The sequence below is a fragment of the Macrobrachium rosenbergii genome, chromosome 32 (genome assembly GCF_040412425.1).
Source record: "Macrobrachium rosenbergii isolate ZJJX-2024 chromosome 32, ASM4041242v1, whole genome shotgun sequence".
Classification (NCBI taxonomy): Eukaryota; Metazoa; Arthropoda; class Malacostraca; order Decapoda; family Palaemonidae; genus Macrobrachium; species Macrobrachium rosenbergii.
In genome coordinates this window covers 11,642,192-11,659,828 of record NC_089772.1, presented here as the reverse complement: position 1 = coordinate 11,659,828, position 17,637 = coordinate 11,642,192, and the positions used below count along the sequence as shown (strand labels likewise).

General features: G+C 39.3%; 1 protein-coding gene across 1 annotated transcript in view; it reads left to right on the top strand.

Annotated features, from left to right (window-relative positions):
- Positions 1–359: 359 nt before the first annotated feature.
- The window catches only part of kz (putative ATP-dependent RNA helicase kurz), a 40,375-nt gene continuing 23,097 nt past the window's right edge, over positions 360–17,637 (top strand). Inside the window, 8 exon segments of the mRNA XM_067132985.1 lie at positions 360–510; positions 2,093–2,278; positions 7,670–7,921; positions 8,032–8,468; positions 11,586–11,705; positions 11,707–11,773; positions 13,273–13,491; positions 15,914–16,049. Of these exon segments, the coding sequence (XP_066989086.1) occupies positions 442–510; positions 2,093–2,278; positions 7,670–7,921; positions 8,032–8,468; positions 11,586–11,705; positions 11,707–11,773; positions 13,273–13,491; positions 15,914–16,049 (1,486 nt within the window). The 5' untranslated portion in view covers positions 360–441.

Sequence of the window (17,637 nt, the reverse complement as noted above, 5' to 3'; positions counted from 1 at the left end):
ATAATTAATTGAGAACTCTACAGAGCTTATTTTTCCCTTTACTTATTGACCAGAAAAAACGTATAAGTAATAGATTTATATAAGTAATAGATTTATATAAGTAGTAGATTTATATAAGTAATAGATTTAGATTCATGCAGTAGCCACATGAAGAAGATGAAGGGAACTGATACCTGACATAAAACTCGTCATCGAGCTGTCTAGAGAGGACAGTGAAAACGGGATAAAAATTTATCAAAAACATAATAACACAAAATGTTGCAATTAACACAACCGAATGGTGAAAATAGACCCCCGCTTGGGAGCCGTTTCAGAGCCTCCTACCTCCTCTTACTACTACTACTACTACTATTACTCTACACACCGCATGAGTTTTACCTGAAGTTTAGTCAGTAATTGTCAAAATATTGTGTCAATTTCTTCGGTTTTTGGCCTTAAACAATGGGACGAGCCAGGAGTAAATACAGACAAAAGCAAGTAGTCGTAACAGACAACACTGAGCAGAAAAAGGTAAGGAAAGACTTCCTTTGGTAGCATAGTAGTTTACTGGTAGGTTAACCCACCGTATTCGCATGTAGTTACACCTCCATTTCGACTCGGCTTTAGTTTATCCGGCATAACTGAAGGAGGTTACTTGTTGGCACCCATTTCCACCAGTTTATGTGCAAAATACGTGCTGTGTGTGCAAACAAATTACGGTAACTATAAGAGCTCCGCATCGGTAATTCCTTCGAAATTGATTTTTCTTATGGTATTTTGGTTGCTTAGGTACCAAGAATTTACCGTTATGTTTTGTCGATCGAGCGTAATTAACCTGTAATTAACCTCAGAAGTTGTTTGCTGGTCAGCCTGGAATGCTATGCATGTGCAGTGTTAAAAGGGAGCTTTTGGTAACAAGTGGAGTTTACTGGGTGGTCGTAGGGGGCGGAGCCCCACGGCTAAGTGGCACGTCCTGCTAGGTTAGGTTAGGGTACATATATAGCTCTTTTTAGAATAGGTTTCCTTAGCCAGTCCACCTTGAACATATGGCTCCCTAATGACTTGCGCATGTGTGAAACCATTCCATAACATCAATATGGCATTCCAGTCGTTCTCCCAGCGATTTCCCCCATCCAAAACTCGGGTCCCCAACCACGTTGGGTAGATATGAGGGTAACGATGTTTGCCTGACAGTAAGCACCACCACCTCCTTAATTTGCTCCAATTTGCTGATCTACAATTTCTTTCACAAAACAACTTTTATTAAGTACCCAGTTGACGTGAACGGTGTCACGCAGTACCACTCTCCTGTAGTTCTCAAGACGCCCGTCATGCGGTCCCCCTCTCACCCTGAATCGATAGGAGGAAATTTAAATCTGTCCAATTGTATGCCAATTGACCCAGGTCATTCCCTAGGGTCGTGGATTAAATCAGTCTAACCAGTCAGAATGTCTCTGATCGATATGATTCACAGACCTATTCCCTGACCGATAGTCACCCATTCTTTCCGTTGTTGACTGTTGTGGTAGAGTCATGGTAATATTTTATTCTCGGAATTATTGACCACTGACGAGTTTAACTCATTCCCTGTTGTCATTCTCCTGACTTTACATCAATTTCTTAGCAACAATAGTGAATTCAAAAAGTGTCTTTATCAACAAGGATTACTTGGTGATTATTTTGGTTGTGTAGTGCTTGCAACATCAGTAACAGACGACTACTCAAAGACACACCCAGCACGCATGCTGGCCAACCAACCTACATGTGGTGCTGTGTGAATCGGAAGTAAGGTAAGCTGTGCAATTCTCTTTCTTAGTGTTTAGTATCATTGTATGATGAATAATGATGACTTGGACTTACTACTGTTAAGGGGTAGCCTAGGCCAGTCCAAGTGTTCTATGTCAAGTGTTAATATAAGGGAAGCACCCCTGGCCAGGTCAGGGTACGGTGCCGTAAGTCAGGTTAGGTTAAGTTAGGTCAGGACATGATATTCTTGATTAGGTTAGGGTAGGTTTTGGTTTTTTGGTTAGGTCATAATCAGTGCTGAAGCTCATGTCTGAACATAAATATATATATGTATGTATATATATAATTATTTTTATTTTCCTTTCAGATTAAAGTTGAGATTAACGAAGACTTATATGGGAAATATGATGAAAGTAATGCTTTGGTGCTTCCATCAAAGAAGCGTGCTACGAAGAAGCTTCGTGACAAAAAGGCAGCTCCTGAAAAACTTTTGTCCAAAAAGAAAAGAAAACTGTTGGAAAAGATTGTTGATAAGAAGAGGAAAAAGTCAATTGTAAGTTCCAGTTTGCACTTTATTTTTACAGATTTTATTCACTGTGGTTTCTACTCAGTGGTTCTTTGTTTTATGCATGGTTAAACTTATAATACTGTACATTGATAATGGTTTCAATAATAATTGTAAGTATAATAATGGTACTGAAAAGAACCCAGTTAAAATGGAGGAATTAGGGAAACAAATACTAAAGGATTCTTCTGGCAAGTGCTATGAGTGTTGTATGTAAAAATATGACTCTGTGGTTTAATAAACTAGCTTTTTGTTCATGAAACTTACCTGTCAGATATATATATAGCTGTATTCTCTGTTAGTCCGACAGAATTTCAAAACTTACGACACACGCAGTGGAGATCAGGTGGTTAGTACCCATTCCCGCCGCTGGGAGGACGGTATCAGAAACCATTCCCATTTTCTATTCAGATTTTCTCTGTCGCCGGTACTGTCAACACTTGTTTTCAGTACCTCCGTCTTGGATTTCGGATAAAACTTGATTGTCACTTGAGTATTGGTTTGATTTTTGGTTTTTGACTTGGACTTGTGGCTAGGCATACGCTATTGTGGATTGTTTTGGATTTGGCTTTGTTTTTTCCTGGGAGTAAGATGTCTGAATCTAGTTCTTCTAGTTATCGAGTTTGCCGTGTTTAAAGACTGTAAGGGATGAGGCTACAAAATTTCGGTAGATCCTCACACTGTATGCTCCGGGTTGTAGAGGACATGTTTGTTTGTTGAAGAGAGCCATTTACTGCAACTTCACGGCGCAAAGTCGGTCTCTCCTACTCAGAAGGCAGAATTGTTGTTCAGCTCCGCTTTCTAGCCATCTTTTTCCCCAACCCTTAGTCAAGGATATGGCCTCCACATTGCAAGAGAAGGCTACTCAGGACCTCCTGGCCCAGTCTTCTAGACGTCCTGCAGCCCCTTCGACTTCTTCCCTGGACAGACTTCCAAGATTCAGAAGCCCTTTCGTGGAAGACCTTCCTCTAGATCGTCCTTTCGAGGCAGAGGTCCCTCAAGAGGTAGAGCCCCTTCTAAGACCAGGGGCAAGAAATGACTCCTTAGACCTTCAGACACCGGTAGGAGCCAGGCTCCTTTCTTTGCAAAAGCCTGGAGAGAGAGGGACGGACAGCTGGTCCCTCCAAGTCATCGAAAAGGGATACAAGATCCCATTCCTCGTATTGCCTCCATTGAGTACGATTCCTATAGATCTGTCGCCATCCTATCATCAGGAGAAACAACAAATTCTCTTCAACCTGCTCGATCAAATGCTCGAGAAGAGAGCTGTGGAGCAAGTCTCGGATTTACAATCCCCGGGCTTTTACAACAGGCTGTTTCTGGTTCCGAAGCAGTCAGGGGGTTGGAGACCAGTTCTGGACGTCAGCAAGTTGAACCATTTCGTTCTGAAGGAAAAGTTCGTAATGGAGACGTCCCAGTCGGTCATGGGAGCCCTAAGACCAGGCGACTGGATGGTTTCTCTCGATCTCCAGGACGCCTATTTTCACGTCCCTATACATCCTCTATCGAGGAAATACCTGAGATTTGTCCTGCGGGGACAGGTATTCCAGTTCAGGGCCCTTTTGCTTCGGGCTCAGCACAGCTCCTATGGTTTTCACGATCTTGATGAGGAATGTTGCGAGATGGCTTCGCCTTGGAGGAATAAGAATCTCCCTTTATTTGGACGATTGGCTCATTCGAGCCTCGTCAATGACAAGGTGTCTGGAGGATCTCCACACGACTTTGACCTTGACGAAGTCCCTGGGACTTCTGGTGAATTTCAAAAAGTCCCATCTGACCCGACTCAGTCCATCGTTTATCTGGGGATTCAGATGGATTCAGTGGCTTTTCGAGCATTTCCGTCTCAAGAAAGACAACTTCAGTGTTTAGAAAAAGTTTCAGCCTTCCTGAGGAAAGAAACATGCTCAGGTGAGGGAATGGATGAGTCTGCTGGGACCATTTCATCACTGGAGAAGTTTGTTTCCCTGGGGAGACTGCACCTCAGACCGCTTCAATTCTTCCTTGCAGAGAACTGGCACGACAAGGAGAATCTGGAAGCTTCTCTGAGTATCTCGCCAAGGTAAAGAATCACCTTGGTGGTGGCTCGATCCATCGAAGTTGGCAGAAAGAAGGCCTTTCTCTTCAACTTCAGAACCCGACCTAGTGTTGTTTTCCCCCGTCCATTTCGGTGGGGAGCAACACTGGGGAGGGAAGAAGTGTCGGGCACCTGGAGGGGGGAACAGGTGTCCTGGCACATAAACCTCAAAGAATTGGGGCGATTCAGTTGGCCCTTCTTTTCTTCGAGGAGCGAGTCTCGAACCGAGTTGTCCAGATCAACTCGGACAACACCACGGCCCTTTCATACCTCAAGAAACAGGGGAACTCACTCTCGGTCCCTGTTCGCCTTAGCAAAGGACATTCTTCTGTGGGCACAGGCCCGAAATATTACGATCCTCACGAGGTTTGTTGCAGGCGTGAAGAACGTCCGTGCGGATCTTCTAAGTCGGCAGCGACAACTGCTCCCGACCGAATGGATCCCTACACCAAGAGGTGTGTCAAGGACTGTGGAAGCTTTGGGGACGTCCCTTGGTAGATCTCTTCGCAACCTCCAAGACGAAGAGACTTCCTCTTTACTGCTCCCTGTTCTCGACCCAGGAGCTCTCTCAGTGGACGCTCTTCTTTGGGATTGGTCGGGGATGGACGTGTATGCCTTTCCTCCGTGAAAATCATCGGAGAAGTCATCAGAAAGTTTCTGCGTCGTCGGAAGGGACGAGGATGACGTTGATCGCCCCATTTTGGCCTTCGAGGAATGGTTCACAGAGGTCATGTCCTTCCTAGTAGACTTTCCGAGATCTCTGCCCATGAGAGTCGATCTGCTCAGACAACCCCACTTCGAGAGTGTACCACAAAAACCTCCCGCTCTGTGTCTGACTGCATTCAGACTATCGAGAGCTGGCCAGAGCGAGAGGTTTTTCTAGACCAGTGGCCAAAGCTATTGCCAGAGCGAAAGACTCTCTTCCAGCAATTTGTACCAATCGAAGTGGACCGTCTTTAGGAGATGGTGTAGAAAGAAGGGCATTTCCTCCACCACGACCTCTGTGAGCCAGATAGCAGACTTCCTCTTATTTCTGAGGAGTGATGTGAAACTTGCAGTCTCGACTATAAAGGGTATAGAAGCATGCTATCATCTGTTTTTAGGCATAGAGACTTGGATCTGTCTAACAACAGAGACCTTCACGATCTCTTCAGATCCTTGAAACCTCGAAGGTGCCTCTGCCTAAGGACTCCTTCTTGGAATTTGGATGTTGTGTGGCTTCCTAATGTCCAGTTCGTTTGAGCCTCTTCTGCGTTCTGCGTCATTGAGGAACATTACTAGGAAGACTATTTTTCTAACCGCTCTAGCAACGGCAAAGAGGTTAGTGAACTGCAAGCCTTTAGTAGGCATATAGGCTTTAAAGGGCATAACGCGGTTTGTTCTTTAAGCCCTTCCTTTTTAGCGAAAAATGAAAGCCCGTCTAACCCTTGGCCCAAGAGCTTCGAAATCAAGGGTATGGCTGAAATCCTTATTCAAGAGCCAGAGAGAGTCCTTTGCCTGTTAGGGCTCTCAAAGTCTACTTAGACAAGACGAAGGAAAGTCGAGGTCCCTCAGATAGTTTATGGTGTTCCATAAAGAGACCGGACTTACCTATGTCAAAGAATGCTCTGGCTTTCTTTCTGAGAGATACAATTAAAAAGAAGCCCATTCATCCTGTCAAGACTCTGATTTTAAACTTCTGAAAGTCAATGCTCACGAGGTGAGGTGGTTGCGACTTCAGTGGCTTTCAGAAAAATATGTCACTCAGTAACATTCTGGGTGCCACATTTTGGCTTAGCAACTCTGTGTTCGCTTCACACTACCTGAGAGATGTGAAGGCGACATATGAGAACTGCTTCTCGCTAGGACCATACGTTTCCGAGATACTCACCTGAAGGCAGGGGATGACACTCATCCTATCCTATAGAAAATGGTTGGATAGTGTTTTTTTATGGTTGTTGGGTCGACTGCCTGTGGCGGACTTCCCAATCGTTAGCTTTAGTTGCGTTATCTAACTTAGTTAGGCTTGGTCAGGTGGTTGGTTTTGCTTCGTTTGCCCTCATTGTATGGTCAATATGGTCTTGTCACACTGTGGTCACGCCCCGTTGACAGATCATCTAGAACTCACCAGCTATACAGGTCACACCCTTGCTGGAGACTCTAGTTAAGCAGAAGCGGACTTGGGTGACAGTAATCACGAAGTCAGCTATGCTAACAGGTAAGGAACCAAATATCTTTCACCTACTTGTAGTGTGTTTTCCAAATCCTATTCTGTCTGTACCCACCTCCAATGGTGGTATTCAGCTATATATATATCTGACAGGTAAGTTTCATGAACAAAATGATATTTTAATGATAAAATAAAGTTTGTTCATACTTACCTGGCAGATATATATATTCTTAGTGCCCGCCCACCTCCCTCAGGAGACAGTGGCACTAGAAAATCTGAATAGAAAATGGAATGGTTCCTGATACCGCCTCCCAGCGGCGGAATGGGTACTAACCACCTGATCTCCCCACTGCGTGTGTCGTAAGTTTTGAAATTCTGTCGGACTAACAGAGAATACAGCTATATATATATCTGCCAGGTAAGTATGAACAAACTTTATTTTATCATTAAAATATCATATTTTGATAATTTTACAACCAATAATAATTTTACAACCCTCTCAATACCATGGTTACAGAAATAACCCACTTTTTCCAGTGCCTACCCTGGATGAATATGGTCTTTCTCCTCCCTTCACTGTTTACCCTTTTGGTATTTTTTTTAATTGAAATTATCATACTACATTTTTATTTTTCAATCTTAGACATTTCCATAACATTTGGAAGATAGTATTACATTGGCCTTTGCACCTCTCTCACAGCACGCACATTGTCCTCTCTCTAAAATGAATTTTTCCTGGCTTCTTTTCCATTCACTAGAAATTTGGTTTTTCTTTGGTTGATCTTCAATCCCTTGGTTGTATTTCACATTTCTGTCTTTGAAACAGAACTAAAATCTTTTCTTCTCATCTGCCTATGCTGCTTCCAGGGTTCTCCCTTTCTGTATTCCTTTTCTGTTTATGCAGTTTCCAGGAAGGTTGTGGGTATAAGTGGAAAAGACTACACTGTTAGTCTGAAGTTTGGACAGACATACAGGCTCACTGTATGCTTAAACAATACATACGGTGCTTTACAGTACAAACATTCTAGAAAGCTTATGAGAGGTAACATATTTTAAATCAGCGACATTGTCACACCACCTAAATTGTAATGAAAAGAACATGAGGGTACATAGTTTTTTGGTCAGTAATCTTTATGCTGTACATTTATTTTTTCAGCGTTCTAGTCTTATAGCTGCTTTAGAAAAAGTGCAGGCAGATCCTAAAGATTTGGAGAAGTTGACCCAACTCCAAGCAACCCAGACTGTTGGCAGAAAGAAGTTTTCCAGTGATTATTACGCTCTTTCAAAATCTGAAGTTGAGAGTAACCAAGGAAGAATTTTAAGCAGCATTAAAGGAAAAAAACGCAAAATGTCGGAGTGTCTGGAGGACGAGAAAGATGCAGATGATCCTAATGTGGTTCGCCTTGGGGTAGGTTGCATAGAGCATTGAAGTTTGAAAATTTAAATTTAACAGAAAGTAGATAATGATATATACTGTAGCAGTGAATTCAGAGTTACTGACGTTTCTGTGTTTTTCAGGATCTATCTAGTGAAGACTCTGACGATGATGATAGTGCTGAGGAATCAGATGGTATAGTTGTAGAAAAGGTGGACACACCTCAGATGGAAAATAATCTGGGATCAGATGGTGTTTCAGAGCTCTCGAGAATAAATGCAAATAAAGAAAATGATGACAATAAACAGACGATTCCAGATGAAGACGTTAGTATTATTGATACAAATTGTACAGATGATACATCTAAAACAGTCGAAACAGTTATTCGTCCTGCTACATACGTAACAGTAAACAGAACTGATGAAATTCAAAAAGGAAGGCTTAAGTTACCCATATTATCAGAAGAACAGTCCATTATGGAAGCTATAAATGAAAACCCAGTCACTGTGATTGTTGGGAGTACAGGAAGTGGAAAGACGACTCAGGTCCCACAATTTTTGTATGAAGCAGGGTACACCAAGTAAGTTTTGAAAATATAATTTTTAGATATTTATTTAAAAAAATTTTCAGTGTTAAAGTTACAGTGTATAAACCTCTTATTTTATTATGCACAGCTAGAGGTGCTATAGAGTCCCTTCAAAATTATTCTAAAAATACTTTTGTTCTGAAGATTCAGTTTGTTCCCATGAGAAGACAAACCTTCATATTTTTGGTAAGAGCTGGCCTGATTGTTTAAGCTTGTAATGAGGTACCACTTTCTTTGGGCTGTATTGCTCTACAGATGTCTTGCTGCTACTAGACTTCCAGTGGCTTCTGGTGTTGAAGAAACTTATCCTTTTTCTAACTTTCTGTCAGTGACTTTTCCTTGTCCTTTGGTAGTGGGTTTGATTGTTGTGTGAATGATGGTACCTAGTTCTTCACCTGTGGGAAAGTTGATAAACTTAGATGGTTAAGGCAGGACAGTGAACAGGTGCTTCATGACACCTTTGAACAATGACCCTCATTCTGTTTGTTCTTTGGACAAAGTTCTGGAGTGTTTGGTATCTTTGAACTGTGTAATGTCTGTCTTGGTCAGCTACCTATTTGAAGAAGTACAGGTCCAAGAGAAAGAAGTCAAGGAAGGTGCCGTTGGTATCTTTTGCCAAGATGGTTTGTACATGTTCTCCCTTGCTTAGCCAGAGGCGGGTATGCTCATTGCCACTTCTGCTGATTCTGCTATGCTCTGTGGCCTTCTCTAATATTTGCAGGGATCTGTCCTTTGTTATTTTCAGGGAGCACTTGGCTATGTCTAAGAGCACAGTGAGTAGCTCTGTCTCAGCAAATACTTCTGCTTTGATAATTGCTTTCCATTTAAGAATACCATTGCTTATGTCCCTGCTGTTGCTGCTTCACCAGGTCTTGCTCCAAGAAGAAATACTTGCATGAAACACACAAGAACACTTCGTCATTTTCTCCTGGTCGTCGTCCTTCTCACCTGTTTTCTTACCTTCCCCATCACTGGGTCAGCAGAAGAACAGGAAGATTTCAAAGCATTTTCTATGGCTTGATTGTGGCACTAGTCATTACAGGACCACAAGCAGGTGCAGTAGAATTGTATTTTCCTGTTGCTTCAGTTGAGGGTCCATTTCAGTTGGTGGCAGATGCTGTAGGGCCTAAGGGTCCGTTTCATATGGAACTGCTACTGGTTAAGTTTGGAAATTATGGGGCTCATCTGTGAATGCAGTAACTTCAGGGGAAAGCCAGGGCTCCTTTTCACTGTTGCTCTGGCTTCCACTTGTGCTGTGCTTACTGGAGGATAACTCTGATCTGTGGATTGAACTTTGCTCCTGTTCAATCTTGCAAGCTCCTCCCACATCAGACAGTGAGAGACTACACTTCAGAGGATGCTGAAACCTCCCCCCTGCAGTTGAACTAAGCAGTCTGCATGGAGTTGGTGCCTTGGTTTCATTCCTAGCTTTATATGGTGTGTCTTCTGAGGAAGACAAGAAGTTTTGAAAGCAGTTGTATGAAGAGGAAGGGAGTTGATCTTCTCACACCAGTTCACAAACCTGTTGGCAGACCTAACCTTGAGATGCAGGGATGCCACTGGTGGACCATTTTTGCCTGAGATATTGGGATGATATGAGGCTTGGGTTGATTGGGTGAGTGACTGGCTTCTCTCTCTCTCCCTTCTTCCTTTCTATAAGAGGTAGCAGACCTGCTGAGTGCATGCTGTAACAAGCTATGATGCAGGAAAGTTACACAAGAGAATATCATTACTTAGAACTTTTGCTCCAAAGATTTGACTTCCTCTGTTCTCGCTCTTAACAAGTTGGTGGGTGGGTTAGATGTAGAACTTTTAACATCTTGACCTCTTATTTTATAATTGGTCTCACTGGTAGATAATTTAGGTACTTACCCACCTGTGTATTCCGCCAATATGGGAAGGACAGAATTCTCTGTGGATTCTTAGAGAAAGTTTTGTAGATACAAGTTTGCTCTTGCTTACCCTTGTGCGAGGCTATATAGGAGGTTATAGTGGTACTCCCCTTACCCCACCTACCACCATTTAACCACCTCATTACCAAGCTTCTATGACTGTTTCCAGCTTATAATTTGAACACATATATAGACCCTGGGCTTTATATCTAGGTAAAATACCAATTATCTTAACCTTTTTGCTGTTACCTGTGGTGAACAACCTCTTGGTCCCCCGTGGAAAGCTGAATGTGCTTAGAGCAATTATTTACAATACCCAGATTGTCAGCAAAAAGTAGCAATGACCAAACATGTGTAGATATTGCTAAAAATATATTCACTGGATTTCTTGAGTGGAAGTTTTTATTTCATTTCATACACAGAGAAAGCTAACGCATGTTCTCTCGAGTCTGGGACTTACCTGACATGCATTGCAATAATTGAAAGTATTTCAGATGCTTTTATTTTCTCCAAATATATTCAGTTAATTTATTTCCAGCGCATTATTTTCTCATTCATAAACCAGTCGTTTTTGGTGTTTATCATTTACCGTTCTTGTTTTTATAAATCTACCTCTTTTGCAAAAGCTATAGATTTAATTTTTGTTTATATAACCTTGTCTTCACATCCACAGTTTCTATATAAATTTCATCATTCTAGACATATAGTATACATATACACTTACTAAGCTGTCAAAGTGGTGACAGCTGTGTGTGGTGGAGAAGCCAGAACATTTTTAAGAGGCAAGGTCTGCATGTATATACATTACTTTTGGTAGCTTTTCTTCTTCTGCAATTGTGTAACTGCTGTGTGTTATTTAACTGCTTTCATAAGAGTACAGTACTATCCTTTACTCATGCTCATGTCTTCTTATCCTTTGTAAGAATTGTGCTTATATAACTTCTTTGCATAAGTTACGTGTAAATAGCTATTTTTTTTTTCTATAAAAAGTCAGTTTTCCATTGCCAGCCGTATGAGAAGTATATTGCTAGTGTGGTCTGGTTGAAATATTTATCAATGATAATAGTAACACTGGTTAAAATATTTTATTTGAGTTTTGACTCCTTGACCTGACTAAGCTACATTTCTGACCTGATTAAGCTACATAATTCTGATTAAACTTTTTTCTGTAACATGGTTTTTTTTTCTGCTTTCTTTACTTACATATATGTTTTTGCAGCAATGGCCAAATGATTGGAATCACAGAACCGAGGAGAGTGGCAGCCATATCAATGTCACAGCGAGTTGCACATGAAATGAATTTGACATCACAAGAGGTTTCGTATCAGATAAGATTTCAGGAATACTACTCCAAAAACAAAGATGAAATTCATGACAGATGGAGTGTTGTTGAAGGAAATACAGTTGGTAAGTAATGTATGGAAATCAGTTGTCATTCCCTTTTTGTGTTTTTTTTGGTTCCAGAACTAATTATGGAACATCTGATATTTTTATGCACATTTTTAAAGTTTACACCTGATGTGTGAACCTGGAGAGATATATTGATTGTTTATTTGTATGATAATATTTAATTATTGTTTCATTCAAACCCATTACTTTCAATTAACTGCATAATGTCGGACAAATCAGTCTTTACTTTTTTATGAACATTTTCAAAGTTTACATCTGATGTGTGAACCCTGAGAGGTATATTGATTGTTTATTTGTATGATAATATATAATTATTGTTTCATTCAAACCCATTACTTTCAATTAACTGCAATATTGTCAGACAAATCAGTCTTTACTTTAATAAACAAAAGAAATTCAATATGCAGGAAGGAGCTCTGTACATGTACATATTGGTTCCTGAGTCACAAGTAGTTAACTCTCTCACCATTTGTGTAGTATTGCCAGTTAGCTGTTAGAAACCACTGATGTTGGGAGGTGGGAACTTTGTTATTATTAAGATGCTTGTGTGAAAACATTTTGTTTATGAAAATTTAGTTATTTGATTTGTAGACCTTTATTTACATCTGCCAAATTCACGGTCTGCACAAATCCTAGATACTCTATTCCTGAATGACTATGAGAACAAGATTGTGCACTGGCTGGTTGGCAGCACCACTCAAGTGTGTGCCTTAGAGTTTTAGTTCTAGACAGGTGAGAACTTCATTTCTTGTGTCTACCTTATTGACAGCAAGTCCCTTCCTGGATAATCTTGGACGATTTTAGTTAAGAAACTGTACATGTTCCTTTGACTGTACTGTAAAGGTGTTTATATCTTTTATACGAGACAATGATTGCTTGATTTGCAAATTTGTTATAGTCTGGGTATGTGTTAATTTTGATTATATATACTATATCAGAGTTAGTGCTGATATCAAACTAAATCATTACTGTATCACTGGTGCTGTTACTTCACCTTATTAGAAATGGTAATCTTTTTGAAGAAACTTGTAACTTAGCGTTATATTTTCGTAAGGTTACTTTTCACTTCTTATTGTTTACGCTACAGTTAGACTTGACATCCACATGCTTTTTGTGAGCAAAGGAGGAAATTTGGAGAAGTGAGTCCGTTAGCACCGGATGCATATTTTGAAGCTTTTGTGATTTTCTTCTCTGTGGATTGCCTCTGATAATTGGCTATTCAAATATTTTACAAGGCTCTTTATATTAGTTATTGCAGTATCTTTTACTCTCTCCTCTCCTAAATGTTATTGCCTTGTAATTAGACAGTCTGTGAGAAGTTGATGAATTATGAATCTACAGCAGTATTGCTACTAAATACTTGGGGAATGAGTTTCAGCCTTTGTTGTTACTACAATTCATTTGAGGTGCTTGAATGAAGAATAGATGCAATTTGTGTTTTCATTTTTTATGCTTATTTTAAGAAACTTATTATTATTTTTTTTTTTTTTTTGCAGGACCCTACACTGAAGAAATATTCTGTCATTATTATTGATGAAGCCCACGAAAGAAGTATATTCTCTGATATACTTATAGGTATCCTCTCTCGAATAATTCCAATACGACTTCAGAAGAAAAGACCCTTGAAGCTTGTGATAATGTCAGCAACACTGAGAATTGAAGATTTCACTGAAAATGTAAGACTTTTCAGGGAACCGAAACCCCCAGTTTTAAAGGTGAGTTGAACATTTGACTTTTTTAAGTTTGTACTAAAAAGTAAAAATTATAAAAGTTTGTAATACAAAGTAAAAATTATAAAAAAATGCATAAGGCTGTGATAGATGAGTACTGTACGTTTGCAGTTACATCCATTGGTTCTCACTTGTCCAGTACTAACAGGTCATCTTGCCTGCTTCATGTAAGCACTCTGGTATACATTTTACTTGGTTTATTAAATTTGGCATTTCGTTGCTCTGTGTTGTGCATAGTATAATAAATCATTCGTATATTAAGGGATTGTGGTATAACTCGCATTTGATTCTGATGCATTGGCTCCTTTTGCTCTGTAATTGCTTAATGAGGTGGTTGGATGTCAAAAAAGAGATGCTATTTCATTGGCTACCTCTCTCTTGTTCTGCTTGAGACTCCTGTGGTATGGTGTTGTACGGGAATCCATTAATCATGATTAGCCTTTTTCCATGTAAAAATGAACCCAGTTTTGTCTTCAAAAGTGAAAGAAGAAAGGATCCATTGCATATGCCCAGCCTGTAATCCCCTGTCTGCATTCGTCAGTGCAGGTCTGATTACTTAGAGCATGTATGGTGTTTCTCAAGTCCGAACCAAGTTCTTTCCCAGTTTTTTGGTGAGCGTTTTTCATTTTTGTTGGAGGGTAGCATCTTGTCCCATCATCAGTACATCCGTATGCGTACACTCTTCTTCTTTTTTGGTATTCATAACTTCTTTTGAAATTCATTTTGTATCCTGAATTTGTTTCTTTAGAGTAACGTTTGTCCTTGCCTAGCCCATATCCATGATTTTCATCACTTCTGCAATCTTCAGTAATGTCTCTAGTATCCTCAGTTTTTGTGTATTTTCAGTGTAACATTCTTTACGCTAAACTATAAATGAATAAATACCATAGGTTGGGGTGAGTGTAGGGGCAAGAAGGTCATGACAAGTAGTATATAGAAACAGGATATAATGAGGTACCATAAACAGGAGCTGGAGAATTCACAGGAGCGAGAGGGTGAGCCAAGATCAAGAACGCTGCGGCAATCAAGGGCGTGAGATGGGATATGTAGGCATAATTTAAGGTGAAAATTCACTAATGAATAGCTCAACTCAAAAAATAGAGTTGACATGTGGTCCTAGGAAGAGTGGCAGCACGTCTTGGTAAGAGATAGACACCCTATAGCCTAAAGTGATAATGTTGTGTTTCTTAGGACCTTTGAAATAGTACTTTTTATGGTGTTATTGTTATTTTCCCCCTGGATGTGATAATGTTGTGGAAGAAGGTATTCATTGTTTACTCTTACTGAACTTGGACTTTCCGGGTTTATATATTTGCTGATTCACAGTAGATTTTACTTCTGTTTTAATGTCTTAATTTCCTGAGCTCTGTGAATTAAAGGTTTTTTATTATGGAACACTTGCCTTCTCTGAGTCCCTTCTCATATTGATTATTTTTTTAATTACTGTACAGTATTTGTTTTTGACTGTGTGAGTTGATAATTATTACTGCTATAACTGATCTCCCTGCTTGTGCTCGTCATTGGGGGCTAATATTAACCTTATATTGTTCATAATGAACTTAAAGCTTGGATTTTCAGAGAATATTGTTTTTCCATATTTATAGTTAATTTTCTTTTTGTGTTGTTTACAGCAATGGTTGCCTTATGCTTTGTTTCTGTTTGTATATTAATTGTTTCTCTGTATTTTATATTACTGTCACACTTCCCCTTGCTTGTGCTGACATTTGGACAAGAATATTACCTTTCAGGTCGCACTCGGTACGTCCCTCGTGTAAGGATTCTGTTTCAACTGAAGTGACATGTTTGAATCATGCTATGCTTCCAGTCTCTTCATCTGTGGCAGCATGATGACCTAGTCATTGTCTCTCAGGTCTTGTCTGGAGTGCATCACATTCTGGTGCCACCTCCTTCCTATAAGGGATATTCCGTGTGCAAGCTTCTTCCTTTCTTGTCTTGTTCCTTCTTACAATCTTCCTGTTGCTGCTGGGAGCGAGGTTCATTCCTCACTGCCCCCTCCTATCTCTATTACTCTATCACTGTATACTATCACCTTTCCTCTGCTTATTATTGATGATGTGCCATGTTCATTCCCTTGGTCCAGTCTTTTCAGTTTTTCCACTTACTGTACTGTACTCTGATCAGTCTGCTATGCATCACTTTTTCCTTTGCATATTATTGTTGAAAATCCCTCTTCTCATTCCTCTGGGCCCATCTTCTTAGTGTGTCTGTATATTGTACTGTACCCTGTAGGGTCCAACATACATTTTATGGTTAAAATTCTTATAGAGCATAATAAAATTTAGTGTTCTGTTTAATTGCTTTGTGCCTATGAAGTTATTTTACGTCTGTTTGGTTTTCAGTGCATTTACAAGTACTTGTGAATGTAAGATTTTACTGAATTTTGCAGGTGGAGTCAAGAATGTTTGAAGTGACAATTCACTATAATAAAAGAACAATGGAAAACTATCTCGAAGAAGCTTACAAGAAAGTTTGTAAAATTCATCGACAGCTGCCAGATGGTGGAATACTTGTGTTCTTAACAGGTATGTGATGAAGGAATGAAAAAAGTACAAAGTTTTCCTTATTCATTAGGAATAATGGATTGCTGTTAAGAGGGATGCACCACAATATTTTTTTAAAACCACCAATTCATACAGCTTATATGTATATTGTATAGGTATGTTCCCTTACCAGCATTCTAAAATTTTATGTCGTAGGCATGTATGGTTTTTTAATAAACCCTTGAAAAAGTGAAATTTGAAAAATTATTTTGTGAACTGTAACAAAACTGAAAAACAGTCCATTAATTTTTTTTGTTGAATAATCCTTATACGATAACAAACAATTTTTGCTCATTATGTTTTTCAGATTTTGCTCTTACAGTTTTCCTCTAGTGTCATAGGTTTTGAACTCACAGAATTTTGATCAATAATTAGAGGGAGTATGTTCTTGAGCTTTGTGGCCATTTGTGTAAAATTGCAGGTGGCTCATAGAGTGAAAATGTAAAGAAAAATACAAGTGTTTATTAATTCATAGATTAATAAAATATACATAAATATTAGTCTATTGCACCATTAAATACAGTAATGTATACACACATTTATTAGTTAAATCTTGAAAACTTTCACATTTGTGCTTATAAACGAGAAAAATGTGAAGAAAATTTGAATTCTACATGCTGATGAAAATGTGGAGAAAATTTAAAATCACAATGTAAATATTGAAAACATTACTTTTTATTTTACTAACATAAATATACTGTAGTGGGTTTGGGGTCATGAACCCGTTCCTCAGACAACTACATCTAGTTCCCTTACTGAAACCTTCCTTGTCTCTGAAAGACATTATTTGAGAAGATGGCCATTTTAACAGGATTGAGTAAAACCAGTGGCATCAGGTTGACCTAAATGAAGTAAGATACATGCTGGCAGATGCATAGCCAAAGACTTCTTCAACTCAGCCCGGATGATAGAGCATATAAAGTCTTTCAGGTGTTAGAAACTCTCCTCTCGGGCGAGCTGTCATAATGAGACTGCAAAATAAATGGCAAGTATCAGGGGAATAGGAATCTGATGTATGCACTGAAGTATTTCAAAAGATATCTGCAGGAATACTACCAACAGAAAATAAAAAAAAAAAAAGTCCTTCAGTGCAGTGTTGCCAATTACTCCACTCACATACCTTGCATAAAACATAACATCCATCAGTGGCATTTCACCTATGATAATGTAGGCTGACAAGCCTTCACTGCACAGGGCATAAAAACACTTAGAAACCATCTTAATAATGCAGCTAAACAAAAGTCTTTAACACAATACATCTTTAAATCAACAATATTCAGTGAGTACAAAAGTGCTCAATGCTCACAACAGCAGAATTTACTATTAGCAACACCTAAGACGTCACTAATATGAACAGCTTGAAAAAACCTACAAAAACAAAGAACTATACAAACAAAGTTAACAGTCAGCTTATTTGTTAGCAAAAAAAACCTGAAACCAAAAAAAAAAAAAATAACACCAAACTGAACACTGAGAGTAAAAATTCCTTCAGGAAAGTCTCAAAGTAAAGTTTAACAGCAGGCAAAGCTCATTCTAAACAATGGAAAAAACAGTCATTAGAAATAAGTTC